Source organism: Coenobita brevimanus, chromosome 88 (genome assembly GCF_032717465.1).
Source record: "Coenobita brevimanus isolate Jiangsu-jjx chromosome 88, ASM3271746v2, whole genome shotgun sequence".
Taxonomy (NCBI): Eukaryota; Metazoa; Arthropoda; class Malacostraca; order Decapoda; family Coenobitidae; genus Coenobita; species Coenobita brevimanus.
In genome coordinates, this window is record NC_137041.1 from 364,552 (window position 1) to 383,418 (window position 18,867).

General features: G+C 47.1%; 2 protein-coding genes across 2 annotated transcripts in view; both read right to left on the minus strand.

Moving 5' to 3' along the window:
- The window catches only part of mri (BTB/POZ domain-containing protein mrityu), an 81,274-nt gene that overhangs the window by 20,526 nt on the left and 41,881 nt on the right, over window positions 1-18,867 (minus strand). The gene's annotated exons all lie outside the window — the stretch shown is intronic.
- Window positions 7,084-7,860, minus strand: LOC145411124 (uncharacterized). The gene has a single exon (XM_080281168.1). The coding sequence runs from the start codon at window positions 7,858-7,860 to the stop codon at window positions 7,084-7,086; it is 777 nt and encodes a 258-aa protein (XP_080137294.1).

Genomic DNA, 18,867 nt, shown 5'->3' on the forward strand with positions numbered 1-18,867 from the left:
CTACTCTCTCTCTCTCTCTCTCTCTCTCTCTCTCTCTCTCTCTCTCTCTCCTGCCTGCCTGCCTGCCTCTTTACTGGGCTATATACCCCAACGCAGAACTAATACCCTATATCAAGGTAACATATGGAGAGAGAGAGAGAGAGAGAGAGAGAGAGAGAGAGACGGGGAGGGGAAGGCGCGGAGAAGAGGGAGGAGGAAAGGAGGATGGAGAAGATATGAAGAGAGATAAAAGACTGGGAGAGGAAAGGTGGGGGGGAAAGAGAGAACGCGACGAGGGAAGGAAGGAAAGAGGGAAGGAAATGGACGGAGGGATGGGAAGGAGGGGAGGGAAGCTGGGAGGGAAGGAAAGAGGGAGGGGGTGAAAAAAAAAAGAAAGGAAAGATGGAGGGGGAGAAAATGAGAGAAGGAAAGAGGCAGGGGAGAAAGAGGGAAGGAAAGAGGCAGGGGAGAAAGAGGGAAGGAAAGAGGAAGGGAGAGAAAAAGAAAGAAGGAAAAAGGGAGGGAGAGAAAAGGAGGGAAGGGGAGAAAAGGAGGGAAGGGGAGAAAAGGAGGGAAAGAGAGCGGACGGAAGGAGGGAGGAAAGGAGAGAGGGAAGAAGGGGAAGAGAGGGAGAGGAACAGAAAAGGAGGAAGATAAAGAGACGTAAGAAGCAAAGGGGCAGAAGGAGCAAAGGAGATGGGAGTGGGGAAGGAAACAGGAAAGGAAGAAAGGGAAGGAGAGGGGAGAGAACAGGAAAAGGGAAGAGGAAAGTGGGAGGGAAGGGGAGGAAAGGTGGAGAGGATGTGGGAAATGGAAGAGGAAAACAGAGTAGGGAAATTTAGTAGGAAAGGAGAAGGAAGGGACAGGAAGGAGGGAGATGGAAGCGTAAGGAAGGAGGGAAAAAAAGGGTTGAAGAAAGGGAGAGTATATAGCAGAATGAGAGAGAGAGAGAGAGAGAGAGAGAGAAACACTAAAATCATTTCCTTTTACTGTACTTTTCCCAAATCACTCAAACTCTATCTTTAACTTTATCCCATCATGTAAGAAAATAGAGGAAGGAATAGAGAGAGCCCTTTCCTTGCTCTACAGTGTTCTCTTTCTTCTTAAGAATAGAGAGAGCCCTTTCCTTGCTCTACAGTATTTCTTCTTAAAACTAACTCTAATCTTCACTTTCTCACAAGAACTAATCTCTCACTTCCTTGCACTAACTCTAATCTCTCACTTTCTCACACTAACCTTAATCTTTATTCTTTTACACTAACCAATCTGCCACTGTTCCAATATCATCATCATCATCAGCATCTTAATTCTGCCTAACTTGTTGCACTGTTTTCTCTCTCTCTCTCTCTCTCTACCTACCTACCTACCTACCTACCTAACTTGTTGCACTAATTTTACCTTGGTTTCTCTCTCTCTCTCTCTCTCTCTCTCTCTCTCTCTCTCTCTCTCTCTCTCTCTCTCTCTCTCTCTCTCATTTCTTACTTTACACACCGAACAGAGGTATTACAACTTCTTACTCTATTCTTATCTCTGATTTTACTAACTCTACTCTTATTCAATCTCTACTTTCTTACACTAGTTTCTTACTCTACCTTTACTTTCTTACTCTAGGTTTACTGCATCTCTACTTTCTTACTCTACTCTTTATCTCTACTTTCTTACTCTACTCTTTATCTCTACTTTCTTACTCTACTCTTTATCTCTACTTTCTTACTCTACTCTTTATCTCTACTTTCTTACTCTACTCTTTATCTCTACTTTCTTACTCTAGTCTTACTCTATTTTCTTACTCTACTTTCTTACTCTACTCTTACTCTCTCTACTTTCTGTCTCTACTTTTACTCTACTGTTACTCTTTTACTCTTACCCTGTCTCCACCTTCTAACTCTACTTTTTTACTCTACCTCTACTTTCTTACTCTAACTCTACCTCTACCCCACGAGAGAGAGGTGGCAGTGTAGATTAGGCCTATGTCAGGAGCTGTGCCGCCAGACCGTACTCACGTGCTCTGATATCTGCGGGAGAGAGAGGTTAGGTTAGGTTAGGTGAGGTTAGGTGACTGGGGTACGGTAAAGTGGGGTTAGGCGATCATGGGTTGGGTTGGGTTGGGTTGGGTTGGACTGGGTTGGGTTGGGTTGGATTGGGTTGGATTGGGTTGGGTTGGGTTGGGTTGGGTTGGGTTGGACTGGGTTGGGTTGGGTTGGGTTGGGTTGGGTTGGGTTGGACTGGGTTGGGTTGGATTGGACTGAATTGGACTGGAATGGGTTGGGTTGGGTTGGGTTGGATTGGACTGGAATGGGTTGGGTTGGGTTGGGTTGGGTTGGACTGGATTAGACTGGGTTGGATTGAACTAGATTGGATTGGACTGAACTGGACTGGAATGGGTTGGGTTGGGTTATGTATTATGTTCGTTTGATATGGTAGTATACGTAAGAGGAAATAGAGAGAGAGAGAGAGAGAGAGAGAGAGAGAGAGAGAGAGAGAGAGAGAGAGAGAGAGAGGAATGACAATATATAATAATGTAAAACAAACACAGACATAAATAACTCAATTCAAAATCCACAAGGTATACAGGGTGGTGCCAAAATAATCCTCCTCTTCCACTCAGTCGGGCGGTGCTTCCTGCGCTGCGGGCCACGGCTCAGTCAGCGTTAGCAATGTCTACCCTGCATCTGTTACTCATTTCCTACTCCCACAGCCACCCCCACACCAACTCATTTCCTACTCCCACAGCCACTCCCACACCAACTCATTTCTTACTCCCACAGCCACCCCCACACCAACTCATTTCCTACTCCCACACCAACTCATTTCTTACTCCCACAGCCACCCCCACACCAACTCATTTCTTACTCTCACAGCCACCCCCACACCAACTCATTTCCTATTCCCACAGCCACCCCCACACCAACTCATTTCTTACTCCCACAGCCACCCCCACACCAACTCATTTCTTACTCCCACACCAACTCATTTCTTACTCCCACAGCCACCCCCACACCAACTCATTTCTTACTCTCACAGCCACCCCCACACCAACTCATTTCCTATTCCCACAGCCACTCCCACATCAACTCATTTCTTACTCCCACAGCCACCCCCACACCAACTCATTTCCTACCCCCACACCAACTCATTTCTTACTCCCACACCAACTCATTTTACTCCCACAGCCACCCCCACACTAACTCATTTCTTACTCCCACAGCCACTCCCACACCAACTCATTTCTTACTCCCACAGCCACTCCCACACCAACTCATTTCTTACTCCCACAGCCACCCCCACACCAGCACACTAAGCCGTCTACTGCAGCGCTGTTTCTGAACCACCCTGTATATCAACTAAACATAAGCCTCTAAAACAAGTTGAAGTATTTTTGTCTTCAGTCCTGCTGCCAAGAGACCACTGCACTTTACTGAGGAAAGACACCCCGTCATTTCTAACAGTAGTAGTAGTAGTATAAATAGTAGTAGTAGTAGTAGTAGTAGTAGTATAAATAGTAGTAGTAGTAGTATAAATAGTAGCAGTAGTGTAGTAGTAGTAGTAGTAGTAGTAATAGTAGTTGTAGTAGTAGCAGCAGTAGTAGTAGTAGTAATAGTAGCTGTAGTAGTAGTAGCAGTAGTAGTAGTAGTAGTAGTAGCAGTAGTAGTAGTAGCAGTAGTGTAGTAGTAGTAGCAGTAGTAGTAGTATAAATAGTAGTAGTAGCAGTAGTAGTAGTAGTAGTAGCAGTAGTGTAGTAGTAGTAGCAGTAGTGTAGTAGTAGTAATAGTAGTTGTAGTAGTAGTAGCAGTAGTAGTAGTAGTAGTAGTAGCAGCAGTGTAGTAGTAGTAGTAGTAGTAATAGTAGTTGTAGTTGTAGTAGTAGTAGTAGTAGTAGTAGTGGCAGCAGTAGTAGTAGTAGTAGCAGTAGTGTAGTAGTAGTAGTAGTAGTAGTAGTGGCACCAGCAGTAGTAGTAGTAGTAGTAGTAGCAGCAGTAGCAGCCCTAGGTTAATGTGAACATCAGCCCGGTGGACTGGAGTCTCAAGGTCCCATCTCCTGCCATGTACTGCAGGGCAGTGGAGTCACCAGGTTTTATCAGTGCCATCACGTGCAGGCGTCCCCATCCACCACCAAACTGTCGTATTCAAGAATATAGTTTTCTCACCTTAACTGGGCTTCCCCCCCTCCCCTTTTCTCCTCTCTCTCTCTCTCTCTCTCTCTCTCTCTCTCTCTCTCTTTCAAAGCCAGGCGTTGCTCCTAAGATATAACGAGACTTGAGGAGCACCAGAATAAGGGAGTTAATGTTCTTATGGTGAGGAGGAGGAGGAGGAGGAGGAGGAGGAGGAAAGAGTAGGGACAGATTGAGAGATATCTGGGCAATCAAGAGGTTAAAAGGATGGGATGAAAGGTGAGAAAGAGAGAGAGAGAGAGAGAGAGAGAGAGAGAGAGAGAGAGTATGACAGGTAGGCAGTGAGACGTATAAGTAGGCAATAGGCAGGTAGGGAGGTAGATAAGTAGGTGGGTCGATTTCATGTTTTACGTCTCTTAAATTATAGTTTATTTGTCCATCCAACTGGCAAGAGACAGACAGATAGGCTGACTCTGTGATCCCATTGTAAAGGGCACGGGAGATAAAAGGATGGGAAGTTAAAGAGAAGGGAGCAGAAGAGAGCAGAAGAGAGGAAAGGAGACAACAAATTAGAGAGGAGAAGGAAAGGGAGAGAAGGAAAGGCACGGCAGAGAATATACAAAAAAAAAAGTAGGAAACGAAGGAAAGAATAAGAGAAGCAAAGAAAAGGGAAAGGAAGGGGAAGGGAAGGGAAGGAAAAGGATACCGGAGAGGAAGGATACACGGGGTAGGGAAGGAAGGAGGAGAGAGGGGATGAAGGCAGAGGAAGGGGAGAGGGGATGGAGGCAGAGGAAGGGGAGAGGGGATGGAGGCAGAGGAAGGGGAGAGGGGACGGAAAGTGAAGGGAAGGGGGGAGACGACAGGAGGAAGGGAAAGAGAATGTAAGAAGGGAGGAGGGGGAGGGAAAAGGGAGAAGAGGGAGGGGGGGAGGGAAAAAGGAGAAGAGGGACGAGGAGGGGGAAGGAAGGAGAAGAGGAAGGGGGAGGGGGAAGGGAGGCAAAGAGGGAGCAGGAGGGGGAGGGGAAGGGGCATTTCCATAACAATAGCTTCAAGATTAACGTTGTGGAGTCACTGCTGAGGGGAGGGGAGGGGAGGGGAGGCAGGGGGGAGAAGGAAGGCACAGGAGGTCAAGGAAAGAGAAGGGAGGAGATAAATAAGGAACAGAGTGGGAAGAGGGAGAGAAAAACAGGGGATGGAGGAATACTGCGAGGGAAGGGAGAAGCGAAAAAAGGGGGAGGAAAGAGAGGAGAGAAAAGAGGGGAAGGAAAGGGAGGATGCAGGAAGGAAAAGTACGGAGGGGAGGGGAGGGGAGGGGAGGCAAAAGACACAAAGAGGAAGAGGAGTGAGGTAAGTAAATGACGGGGAGGAGGGAAGGGAAGAGAGGAGACAGAAGAAACAGAGAGGGAAGGAGACGAGGAAGGAGAGAGGAAAGGAGGGAGGGGAGAAAGAAGGAAGGAGAGCAAGGAAAGAGGGAGGAGAGAAGGAGAGAGGAAGGCGGGAGGAAAGAGGAAGGCAAGGGGGAGGCGAGACGAAAGAGAGAAGAGAGGAACCAAATGAGGATGGGAGGAGGGGCAGGGCTGGAGGGCGGAAGGCATGGTGGGGAGAGGAAGCGGGCATGGCAGATGTCACCACAACATCATCAACAACAACAACAAGTGAGACATGGAGAGCAGCCAACACGCTACTTTTCTCTTACACCTCCCCATTCTCTCTCTCTCTCTCTCTCTCTCTCTCTCCTAAAACTACAAACACGTTCCACGTCTTAACCACGCCCCTGCCACAGTAAACTTGTCCCATTGCAACAAATATAGGTCTCTCTCTCTCTCTCTCTCTCTCTCTCTCTCTCGTACACGCCTCTTTCTATCATACACACGTTCACACAATTAACTCACTTTAACAACACACCAACAGTTCATCTCTCTCTCTCTCTCTCTCTCTCTCTCTCTCTCTCTCATGTCCAAGGTACGTCAAGTTCTACACACCGTACATTTACGCGTCACTGTTCATTTATTAATTTCCCACACCCACTGCAACACCCACGCCCACTCCAGCAGACTCAGCCGTCAGTATTTTCGGACCGTCTTGTGCAGCGGTTTTCTTCTGACAAAAATCCCAAATCCCTTCCAGCTCAGTTGATGGCCAAATGTACTGTAGATACACTGGAGGACCGATTTAACTAGTAACCAAGGAGACTCATGCCCACCCCATATAAAAGGATCACCGAATTTCAAGCAACCATGACACAATCTTCAACTCTGAAGTAGACCAGTTCTATCAGGTGAAAAAACAAACCAAAAATACCACCATCAGGTCCTCTTCACGGTGCGTTCTCTTGCCCTGACTCCCTAAACACCGGTATGGATCCGTGGACAAATTCCGTGCTTTGTTTTGCACGCGACCATATTCAGGAGCGTGAAGGAGGGGGGGGGTGACTCAAGGCACAATTTTAGATGACACGAGAGGCTTAGTAGCATCTCCTCAGCGATTCATTTTGCATATTATAACTCAACATTTTCTTACATGCAACTCATCCTTAAATACTGACCAAGTCTGCACCAATAACACAAGAGGAAACTAGGGTGTAATGTACAAAGTAAATCGTTAATGAAGAAATGTTACGAAAAGTGGGAGCATCTGAAGTTTGCTGAGGGTCAAGTATGGGTGGGATTGAGACTTACCAGTATAGCTTTGTATAGCCCGGCAGGGAAGTGGTCCAGCCATATCAGTGCCACCACATGAAGGCGTCCCTCACCATAACTGTGGAGGTGAGTACTTGGGTGTGGTGAGGGCTAAGTATGGATGGGGACGAGACTGAACCGTATAGCATTAGTATGTCCAGGCAGAGGAGTTTCACGGCTATATCAGTGCCATCACATGAAGGCACAATGGGGTTAGTGGGTGGATGTGGTGAGGGTAAGGCCTGAGACTCACCTGCATAGAGTCGGCATCAGCGTGAGGGCGATGAGGAGGGAGGGAGCAGAGACCTGCTTGTGCTAGGTAGGGATGAGGTAGTGGAAGAGTGGAGACAGGATGATGAATATGATGATGCCGGAGCAGATAAGGGCCATGCACACGGTGTTCATGTGTCCCGCGGGACAGTACGGGCGGCAGCAGGGGCAGCAGGGGCAGCAAGACACCTTGGCATCACAGCAGTTCAGCAGGCCCGGCTCCGGCTCCTGACGCATGCGCTCATCACTGGCGTAGTAGTAGTCTGGCGTGGAACAGCAGAGGGACAGCTGGGATGGGCGGGAGGGGCCAAGCAGGGACACAACGGCAGGGGCCCCTCCCGCCGCAGGGGGTCCCAGCCCCATACCCAGCCCTGCCCCACGCTGTCCCGTCCCGTTGCTGCCCCGGTGGTTCTCTACCACCTGCCCTGCACCCCGTCGTGGCCGTGGCGATGCCCGGGGTGAGGCGGGGGAGTCGCCGGTGTGCTGGGCGGGAGCGGCTGAGGTGCGGCCCCCAGGGTGGCCCCGCGGCCCCGGCCGAGCCACACGGACATCCCTGTCTCTGGTGGTGTCCCTGAGGTCTGCAGCGCCACCCACAGGCGGGGTGCGGTGTGTAGCAGGTGGCTGTGGGTACTCTAGCCTGAAGCAGGACTGAGGCGCCTCAACATGCACCTCAATGTCATGGTGGGTGTGGGCGTGAGTGAGGGTGTGGGTGTTCACTGGGCGGGACAGGTCCACGCCCACCGACCGCAGCAACGAGGTGGCGTGACGGTCACTGCCGCCCCACCCGTTCTGGTCCAGCAGTAGTGGGTAGCCTCCTGACATGCTCATACCACCACCACCACCATCATCATCATGATTATAATCGCACTGCCTCACCCTGCCTGCTTTGCCTCACCCTGTCACTCCCACTTCCTGATGAATCCTGCCTTGCTTACTACCACAGTCAGTCCCAGGCACTGTCACTGCCGTCACCACAGTACTGACTGGCACGCATCCTTCACTACACTGACAAAACACAGAGTAATGTACAGGGTGTCGTAAAGACCACCACACCAAGTACCACACTCTTACATAGCTCAGGCACCACTTTCTTAGCGATTTATTTTTTGTATAATATTACAGCGAAGGTGAGGACTTATAGCACGACTTGTCCAATCATTAACTCATTATCCATCTCTTTTCTACCGCATGAGGAACACAGAGGTTTGAGGTTACGCTATACAGTCCCGATATTTAAGGTGAGGGCGACCAGCCTCACCTACCCCTGAGTGGCATAATGTTAGCAACAAGCCCCAGTCACCCTTCAAACGTGAATCTTAATGGGCCCCATCCAGCTGGAATGCCTTACTTCATACAACAACCAGCCACCATTTGGTTATATGGTTACCACACAATGTAATAAATGGTTTCCTGGATTACAAGAAACCATTTGGCTTGTCACTCAGTGTAGAGTTACCCTAAGGTCCCATTACATCGAGTGAGTGGCTGGTAAGCGCCCCAACCTACAACATGGGACTTGTCACTGATACAAAATAAAAGTTTCCTAAGAAGCTTCATGACAAAACGGAAATGAGGTGATCAAAACTGTCTAAGTTTTATATCTCTTCAGCCTTTAGCACATTACCATAGTCGGTATATTTCCACCTGACAAATGACTAGCAACCAAGGAGACTCATTTCGACCTTATAACCATTACAGTACTGAGAACTGAAGGCGTAATAGTTGTCCTGTTCCATCAGGTGAAAGGAAACCGACTTTAGGTGCACAAGAGGCCAGGTAAATGAGTCCTCATCTTGTTCTTATTCTTGGAGAAAACTATAAAAAAATATTTACTGCACTCAAATTATTTAGCCGACATGATTTATTTTACAAGGCATTCTCCCCCCCCCCTCTCTCTCTCTCTCTCTCTCTCTCTCTCTCTCTCTCTCTCTCTCTCTCTCTCTCTCTCTCTCTCACACACACACACACGCACACACACACACACACACAGTCACTCACCCAGCACACTCACGACATCGACCAGTAGAAGACAATGGAGTGTGGGTGAGAGGGGATGGGAGAGGGAAGGGTGAGGGGCGCTAGAAAGTGTGAGAGAAGGAAAGGTTGCAAGAGAGGGGGTATGAGAGACGTGTGTGTGTGTGTGTGTGTGTGTGTGTGTGTGTGTGTGTGTGTGTGTGTGTGTGAGAGAGAGAGAGAGAGAGAGAGAGAGAGAGAGAGAGAGAAGGGGAGGTAACCAAGCTCGGATCAAAACGCGGCTAAAAATCTCAATCAATATTCAAATAGAAGTAAATGGGCCATACAGCTCTCTCTCTCTCTCTCTCTCTCTCTCTCTCTCTCTCTCTCTCTCTCTCTCTCTCTCTCTAAGGCTGCTTAAATTAAAGAAAATAATTCACACAGGCTCATTTAACAGCATCAATGTCTACCCTGCATCATGTCTTCATTTCCTACGTCCACTGTCACACCCACTCCCACACCAGCAGACCAAGCCGTCCCCACAATACCTATGATAACGGCAGGTGATTTTCTAGACAAGCGGTACTTTCGGGCGACTCTGCATACCAGTCAATATATATAAAACAGCAGCCAGTGTTGATTTTGAGCATAATCGGCTGGTCCGGCTCTCACTCCGATTAACCTAATTTCATAGCCCATTTAATACGCTCATACTAGCCTATAATTATACCAGTCATACTTACAATCATGGTAAGTCGCTAAGAAGGAGGTGTTAGGTAATTCACAAAGCCACTGAGAACACACCCAATGCACTCAATCTGCTGGCTAAACTCTCACTCCATCCAACTTAATTTCAGCACCGAGCGTTGCGAGTGTAACAGGTTCATGCCTGTGATTAGGGACAAGTGTATCCAGCACGCCAGCAGGAGTAGAGACGAGGCCATAGAGTATGCCCTCAGGGATAAAGGACTGAATATGGAGGCTGCCAGAGATCGAGCAGCGTGGATATACTGTACAACCACCAATACATGCAGCTAATACTTTATACAACCAGTTCAGTATGACGGAATATTATTAACAACCATCACACTATACCACCAATTCTATATGGAATGAAGATACACGAATATATATATATATATATATATATATATATATATATATATATATATATATATACATACACACACACACACACACACACACAAACACAGCTACAGAGATGGGGAGGGATACAGATAAAGCTGGATACTGAGTGACAGACAAACAGATATACAGATATATAGGTACAGTGAGAGAAAGACTGACAGATATATAGATCAACACCAACATTCCTTACACAACAACCACCATCAAGTTATCAACACACGCACACAGCTAACAAATAAACATTAAAATTCCTCACACACACACACACACACACACACACACACACAACCACCGTCACCACATACCTACCTACCTGACTGCCTACTTACTTACCTACCTACCTACCTACCTACCTACCCATCTACTAGCCTACATACCCACTCATCTACCTACCTACGTACCTACCGAGCCACCTATCTAGCAAGTCCCTTATCCACCTACCTACCTTGTACCTACTTACCTACCAACTCACCTACCCATCTACCTATCAAGCCTCATATCTACTTACCTACCGGCCTACCAGCCACCTCTCTATCCATTTCAATCAATCATCCATTTTTTTCATCACTTCATTCGTCCATTTTTTTAAAAGCAATCCACTCATGAAACTATCCCATTACTCTCTCTCTCTCTCTCTCTCTCTCTCAATACACTCACCAGTAACCAATGTGTCGAATCAATAGTCCTTGAGCCTCCAATGCCTAACCCCGCACCGCGTTTCACCTCACTACTTCCTTCGCTATTAACTTGGCTAAAATTGCCATCTCTCCCAGTGCTGTGCTACAACAAGAGATGAGAAATGGAGTTGGGTGTTAGTCACGAGGAAGTGCTGTGTAAAGGATGCAGGGCCGTAGTACTGTCTTATTCTGCCATTGACTTACTTGGGATGGAATGCAGAAAGATTAAAATGTCCACCAAGTTAAACTGAATGGACTAGTAACCAAGGAGACTCATCTCTACTTCGTAATGAAGGCTGACTGACTTTCAAGTAACCATGACTTATTCTTCTATAGTTATGTATGTGATAGTGGTCGTAGTTCAATGGTAGTAGTGATAGTAGTAGTAGCGGTAGTATAAGCAGGGTGGTAGTAGTGGTAGGAGACGTAAAGTAGTCGGGCTGGTAGTAATAGTAGTGGAGAGTAATGGTACTAGTGGTGGCAGAAGCAGGATGGTAACAATGATAGTAGTGATGGTGAACGCAGTGATAGTAGTAGTGGTGGCAATGGTTGCAGAAGCAGAGAAGTAGAAGTGGTATCCATCATAGTGGTAGCAGAGGTGGTAATGGTTGTGGCAATGGTAGCAGTGGTACTACTAGGAATGGTAGTAGTAGTGGTAGTGCTACAGTTATTTCACACTAACTTGGCCTAGATTATCGTCCACCCTCCCCTTCTTCCCTCTCCTCTCCCTTCCTTCCTTTCCCAAATCTCCTCCCCTCCCCTTAACCTATTCCCTCTCACCATTACCTCTCCCTCCCTCCCATTCCTTATGTTCACTTTCCTCTTCTTTCACTGCTCTAATCAACTATCCTCCTCCCCTCACCTCCCTACTCTTTAACCTCCGCTTCCCCTCTTCTCCCCTTCCCTCCCCCTCTCCTTTCCTCCATATTCCTTCAGTCAACTGCCTCCCTTCCCTCCCTCCCGCCTTCCACTGCTCTCCTTCTTCTTCCCTCCCTCCCTCCCGCCTTCCACTGCTCCCCTCCCTCCCTGAGCTCCCTCCCTCCCGCCTTCCACTGCTCTCCTTCTCCCCTCCCTCCCTCCCTCTCTCCTTCCACTCTCTCTCTCCTTCTCCCCCTCCCTCCCCGTACTGTAACTTTAACTCATTTACATAGTCGGTATCTTAGTCAGCTGGCCCGATGGGGGAGCGGGAGGGGAGGGGAAGGGAAGAGGTGGTAGACAGAGGGTTAAGGAGGGGGAAGGGGAGGGGAAGCAAGGGGACAGAGGGACAGGGGGATGGAAAAGGGGAAGGGTGCTGCAAAGAGGGGGTGTAGGGGTGAGCGGAGAGGAGGGGGAGGGGAGGAAAGGATAGGAGGAGAAGGGGGGTTGGGGGGATGCTGAATAGACGGCTTATGGGCAAGTGTTCAAACACAGACGCATTAATTCCCACGGTAACACACACACACACCTTACACAAACCCTCGCCTTTGATTCCTTCTTCCTTGTGTGTGTGTGTGTGTGTGTGTGTGTGTTAGAGAGAGAGAGAGAGAGAGAGAGAGAGAGAGAGAGAGCGTATTGAAGGCCATATCGGTGAATATAACGGAAGTAGATAGTGAAACGTGGCTTGCGATGACCGTAGAGTTTGTTGTCCCCTTCCACAAACCGAGAGAGAGAGAGAAAGGTAATATCCCACCATCAACGACCTACCGCTTAAGGCAAGGATGGGACAGACATGGCTAAACCATCATTATTTTTACGACACAAGGTCAATGGGCGGCAGGATGGCTGAGTAACCTTGACCCCAGATGCCACATACCCATAAAGACTAATACCATGACTCCTAGCACGTTTTGTTTATGTATTATTATTATTATTATTATTATTATTATTATTATTATTATCATTATTTAGACCTGTAACCTACTCAGCTGCTTAGGTCACTATTTTTTAATACAGACTAATAGATACATACAGTTACAGACAGACAGATAGATTGACAGATACTGATAATATACTAACCTAATAGACAGACAAACAGACAGATAGACAGATAGATAAAGAAAGATTAATGGACAGGTAAATAGATAGATAAATGGACGAGGCGACGATGTCTGGCCCGAAATTAAAATACAAAGCCTAGTTATCGGAAGGCTGAAATTTCGATGATTTTACATGAGAGAGAGAAAAAAAAAGAAAGAGAGAGGGAGAGAGAGAGAGAGAGAGAGAGAGAGAGAGAGAGAGAGAGAGAGAGAGAGAGAGAGACGTATCAACCCATCTATCCACTTCGCTGCCTGTTAATCCGTCTTCCTACTCTTATCTGTCTATATATCTATCCATCCACCTGTCAATCTATCAGCCAATCCCTTTACACTAACGTACCTACCTGTAAACCTGTTTATCGCTCTACCTACCTACCTGCTACCCATCTAACTAATCTATGTTTTTATCTACCTACCAACCTACCTACCTATTTTCCAACCTAACTGCATACCCGTCTACCTACCTGCGTATCTATCGCCTAATCTATCAGTCAATCGATCTACTATCTATCTACTCGTCAGGTGAGGGTGAGGCGGATGAGAAGCTATGAATGGCGATGAGGTGTATGGAAAACTGATAGCGAGAGAGAGAGAGAGAGAGAGAGAGAGAGAGAGAGAGAGAGAGAGAGAGAGAGAGAGAGAAATTTGTGTGAAAGACAAAATTCGATATAGAGTGAGGTGCGAAATCATGATAATCCCTCTCACATCATTCTCTCTCTCTCTCTCTCTCTCTCTCTCTCTCTCTCTCCCATTTTATTCATTTCCCTCCTTTCTTCCTTCTTTCACTCCTTCTCTGCTGCCCTTTCTTCCTTCATTCACTTTCCCTCTTTCCTTCCTTCCTCTACTTTCCTTCCATTATTTATTCCTTCTTTTACACCTGAGTGTCTCCTTCCTTCCTTCTTTTCTTTCTTCCTTCACATCAAGTTTTTCTTTTCTCTCTCCCTCTCCTCACATCAATTCCATCTCTCTGATTTTTCCCTCATTCACCTCTCCTCTCTTCTCTTCCCTTCCTTTCCCTTCTCCTTCCTTCTCTTTTCTTCTCCTCTCTTCTCTCCTTTCCTCCATCCCTTCCCCTTCTCCTCCCTTCCCTTCCCTTCCCTTCCCTCTCCTCCTCTTCCCTGGGATAACTTCACCCATTCAATTACGATTCGCATTTTTCCTACCAGAGAGATATTATCCTCTCTCTCTCTCTCTCTCTCTCTCTCTCTCTCTCTCTCTCTCTCTCTCTCTCTCTCACACACACACACACACACACACACACACACACACACTACCCTTCCCTCCTTTCCTTCCTTTCCCTCCTGTTCTCCCTCCTCCTTCTCTCACCCTACCCTTCCGTCCTTCCTCTCTCTTCCTCTTAAACTTTTCTCGTATTCCCTCTCACTATTCCCTCCTTTCTACTCCTCCTCCTCTCCCCTCCTTTCCTCCCCCTCAACCCAATTTCCCTCCGTACCTTCTCAACCCCTAGTCTTAAAATCCCTACCATAATCTTCCCTCCATCTTCCCTCCCGCCTCCATTTTTCCTCCCTCCCTAGACTCCTCTCCTCCCTCCACGTCCCTCCCTTAAGCTCCTTCCTCCCCCCCCCCTCTGCTTTGCTAGCCTTATCTTTGTATTCCTTTGCACTCCCTCCCTCCCTCCCCCTCTTTCCCTCCATCATATTCTCCCCCTACATTTATATCCCCTTCTCTTCATTCCCTCCCCCCCTTACTCCCTTACTTCCCGCTCACTCCATTTCCTCATTACTCTCTCTCTCTCTCTCTCTCTCTCTCTCTCTCTCTCTCTCTCTCTCTCTCCTGCCATAAGAGTGTGATGGTCTCTCGTTTGGCCATCCTCTACTTCGGTGGTGTCAGATTTAGAATCTCTCTCTCTCTCTCTCTCTCTCTCTCTCTCTAAACGACCAAAGTTGGGACAGGGGTACAAGGAGTGATGGTGGTTGTGGTAGTTGTGGTTGTGATGGTGGTTGTGGTAGTTGTGGTTGTGATGGTGGTTGTGGCAGTTGTGGTTGTGATAGTGGTCGTGGTAGTTGTGGTAGTGATGGTGGTTGTGATGGTTCTGGTTATGGTAGTTGTGGTGATAATGGAGGTAATCCTGGAGGCTGTGGTACTGGTGATTGTGGTAGTGGCTGTAGTACCGTGATGGTAATTGTGGTAGTGTGATACTGGTGGCTGCGGCTGTGGTGGTAGTTATGTTGGTTATGGTCGCTGTTAAGTAGTAGCACTTGTGACGGTGGTAGTTATTGTGAAAGGAATGGTAGATGCAGCAGTAGTGGTTGTGGTACTGGTGGTACTTGAACGCGAGTGGTGGTAGCTGTGGTAATAGTGGTGCTTTTGGTTGTGGTAGTGGTGGTAATTGTAGGCTAGGGGTGAGGCGGCAGTGGTAGTAGCGGCAGTAAATGCAATGGTGATAGTAGTGGCAGAAGTGGTAGTGGTGGTAGTTGTGGTAATATTGGCAGTAGCGGAAGCTCTAGTAATAGTACCGATAGTAACAATAACTGTACTTATTGTAGTAGTTGTGATAGCAGTGCTAGTTGTGGTAGTGGTAGTAGTTGTCATGGTCTTCCTAGTGACTGGTAGTGCCACGTTGAGTGTAATGTATTGGATTGTGAGCTTAGGAGGCCAGTAGGCTCTCTCTCTCTCTCTCTCTCTCTCTCTCTCCTCCCTGCTGAAGGTGCAACGCTCTTTGTTTTAGGATCAGGTCACACTGATGACAGTTTGACAGCAGCCAGAGCACGAAGACAGACTTAGATGATAGATGGATAGATAGATATATAGATTGACAGACACACACACAGACAGAAAAAAAGATAGACAGACAGGCACACAGAGATAAATAGATAGACAGATAGATAGACGTAGGCAGATGGATAAATGGAGATCAAGATATAGCTATAGATAAAATAAAAGACAGATAAATGACAAATCGATATATTCATACATGAGAGAGAGAGAGAGAGAGAGAGAGAGAGAGAAACTCCCCCTTTAACAATTAGGGTAAGCAAGTGAGGGAAGTTAACGATATGCCTTTGTTAAATGTCGTGGCCCTCCAGACGGGGATTTGCTGCTGCTCTCTCTCTCTCTCTCTCTCTCTCTCTCTCTCTCTCTCTCTCTCTCTCTCTCTCCATACGTTTGTGGAAGGGAACAATAAACTCTACGGTCATCGCAAGCCACGTTTCAGTATCTACGTCCCTCATAATTACCGATATAGCCTTCAATACGCTCTCTCTCTCTCTCTCTCTCTCTCTCTCTCTCTCTCTCTCTCTCTCTCGTTGCCCCTTGAGTGTTGTCAAACAAGGGTGAGATTCTGGCGTTTTTACTCTCTTTCTGGTAATTGCTGCAGTCTCTTCTCTTTTCTGTCTACCTCTATGTCTGTCTGTATGTCTGTCTGTCTATGTATCTATCTTCCCTTCTGCCTACCGAAGAATGTCATTCTACCTACCTATATATCTATTTGCCCATATACCTACCTACCTATCCCTCTATCTATTCATTTGTCTATCTACCTATCTACTTACCTACCTATCTATCTATCTATTCATTTGTCTGTCTACCAACCCACCTACCTACCGATCGATCTATTCATCTATCTATCTATTTACCTATCTCTTTTCTGTTCCTACTCAGTAAAGAACCCTCTTCCCACGAGACACCATCCTCGCTTGTTATACGAGTATACTCCTGTTCTCTCTCTCTCTCTCTCTCTCTCTCTCTCTCTCTCTCTCTCTCTCTCTCTCAGACGTAAACTTTAATTAAATCACGTATAGAAAAATCTTTCTTTTTGCCCGAGCAAGGGGGAGATTTTTGAAGTCTGCTGACGATTTCCCGTAGCCCAACGGCTGAATAAGACAATGCTAAGGCCCTGTATCCTTCCCGAGGCACTTCTTCGTGACTAGTAACATTCTGGCTTTACCCTCTAGCTATAGCCCAGCAGTCAAGATGAAGAAAGGGTAGTTTTACGTCTGGCTGAAGTAAAATGTGAATAATTCCTGTAAGACCACATGATCACTTCAGTACAAACAAATCGCTCTCTCTCTCTCTCTCTCTCTCTCTCTCTCTCTCTCTCTCTCTCTCTCTCTCTCTCAACCACACAATCCCCTTGGGGGTTGCTAAGGGGCGGCCACACCTTTGCAGCCTCACAGGTACAACGCCTCAGTAACTTTCACCAACTTGTACATTTTTTTTAATTTCACTCTTTTTTTTTTTTTTTTTTTTTAGCTAGACAGGTCAGGTGCGAGTAAGGGGATGGGTCTATTATGATGTGGCAGGGGTAAACCAGCTCTGCTGTCGGGCCCTGCTGCGGATGTCACTGATTACGAGTTACACTGTGCATTTGACCCTTGTGTGGTGTAGTGCGGTGAGAATCTGTTCCTTCTCCCCTTTGGGGCTAAGATGCGAATGACTGTGTTTGAATGGATGAGTAAATGGGGAGTGTGTCGTCCTGTCTCGGCTACCTCCCTTTCCATGGGGGAAGCAGCCTAGGTATATAGATAGATAGTAGACGATTTCCTTCCACTTGGAACAAACCTCAAATACTGCAGACGTTAGCGATGGTGATCTAATGCGTCCGATTAGGAAAGGTTCTCAGAAACGTAGGAGAGTTGTGGCGTTGATGTGGATGACATGGACAACAGTAGGGGAAGCACCCTGAGGTTTGGCCATGTGGAGACACTGGAGGAGGAGAGACTGACTTAAAGTGTATGTGAGTGAGCTGGAGGAGAGGAGGGAGAGGGGGAGACCGAGGATGAGATGGAGGGGTGGTGTGGAAAGGTAGACAGGAGGGGGATTGAGTTTGAGAGAGGGCAAGGAGGAGGAGAGATTTGGGCGAGGAGAAGGAGGGATTGACTAGGGGAATGTAAGTGCGTGAGGTGGAGGGAGGGAGGTGTGAGTTGGGGATGGGGCAGTCTGATGGCACAAGACAAGGTGACAAGGAGGTGATTTGTTTATGGCCACCCCTTCCGAGATTCAAGCGTCTAGCCACAAATACGTAGCTTCTCATTCCATAAGCTTTCTTCTTCCAAAACATATTTTCCTTTTTACATCTCTCCTTTTTCTTCACCTTCTTCACCCTCCCCTTATTTCCTCTTATTCTCCGTGTTTCCAAAGAGAGGCGCTCACAATGAAGAGAGAAGGGCGGGGAGAGGAAAAGTGAAAAGAAGAAATGAGTATAGAAAAGGAAAAGAAGAGGATAGAGAAGAGAGGAGACAAGGATTGAGGGGGGAAGATATTGAGAGATGAGAAGATAAAATAAGAGAAAAGATGAGGCTGGAGAAGAGAGGAAGTGTGAAGTGAGAAGAGCAGAGGTCAAGAGAAAAGAAAAGAAGAGAGGAGAAAGGAGAAGAAATAGAGTGCAGAACGTGAAGTATGTGTGGTGTACACAGGTTCTACGCCTCCTTTCAAAAATGTTGTACCAGTCAACTTACACACACACACACACACACACACACACACACACACACACACACACACACAATCACCAGCTCTTTCTTACAGCGATGTTTATCTATCTGTATCTATCTACCTATCTATCCATCTATGTATTTATCTATGCAGTGTACTTTCGTCTATATCTATGCATTTTGGTCTACGTATATCTATCTTCTACTGTTTAATATTCTCTCTCTCTCTCTCTCTCTCTCTCTCTCTCTCTCTCTCTCTCTCTCTCTCTCGTTTTCCTCCTATTTTCCTTCTCCTTCCTTTCTTCCTTTCTCTCCTTTACCCCGTCTAAGTTTTCCTTCCGTGCACTTTCCTCCATTACCTACCCTGTCTTCCTTCCCCTTCCTCCGTGTCCTCCACGACCCCCCCCCCCTTGGGAAGAAGAGGAGATGGAAGTTTGACACGATGACTGGACACAGGTGAACACGCCAACTCTCTCTCTCTCTCTCTCTCTCTCTCTCTCCTATAGGTTTGTGGAAGAGGACAAGAAACTCTACGGTCATCGTAAGCCAAGTTTCACTATGTACGTCCCTTATAATTACCGATATTGCCTTCAACACTCTCTCTCTCTCTCTCTCTCTCTCTCTCTCTCTCTCTCTCTCTCT

Coding starts and splice junctions, on each gene's coding strand:
- LOC145411124 (XM_080281168.1), bottom strand. CDS start 7,860: ATGTCAGGAGGCTACCCACTACTGCTGGACCAGAACGGGTGGGGCGGC.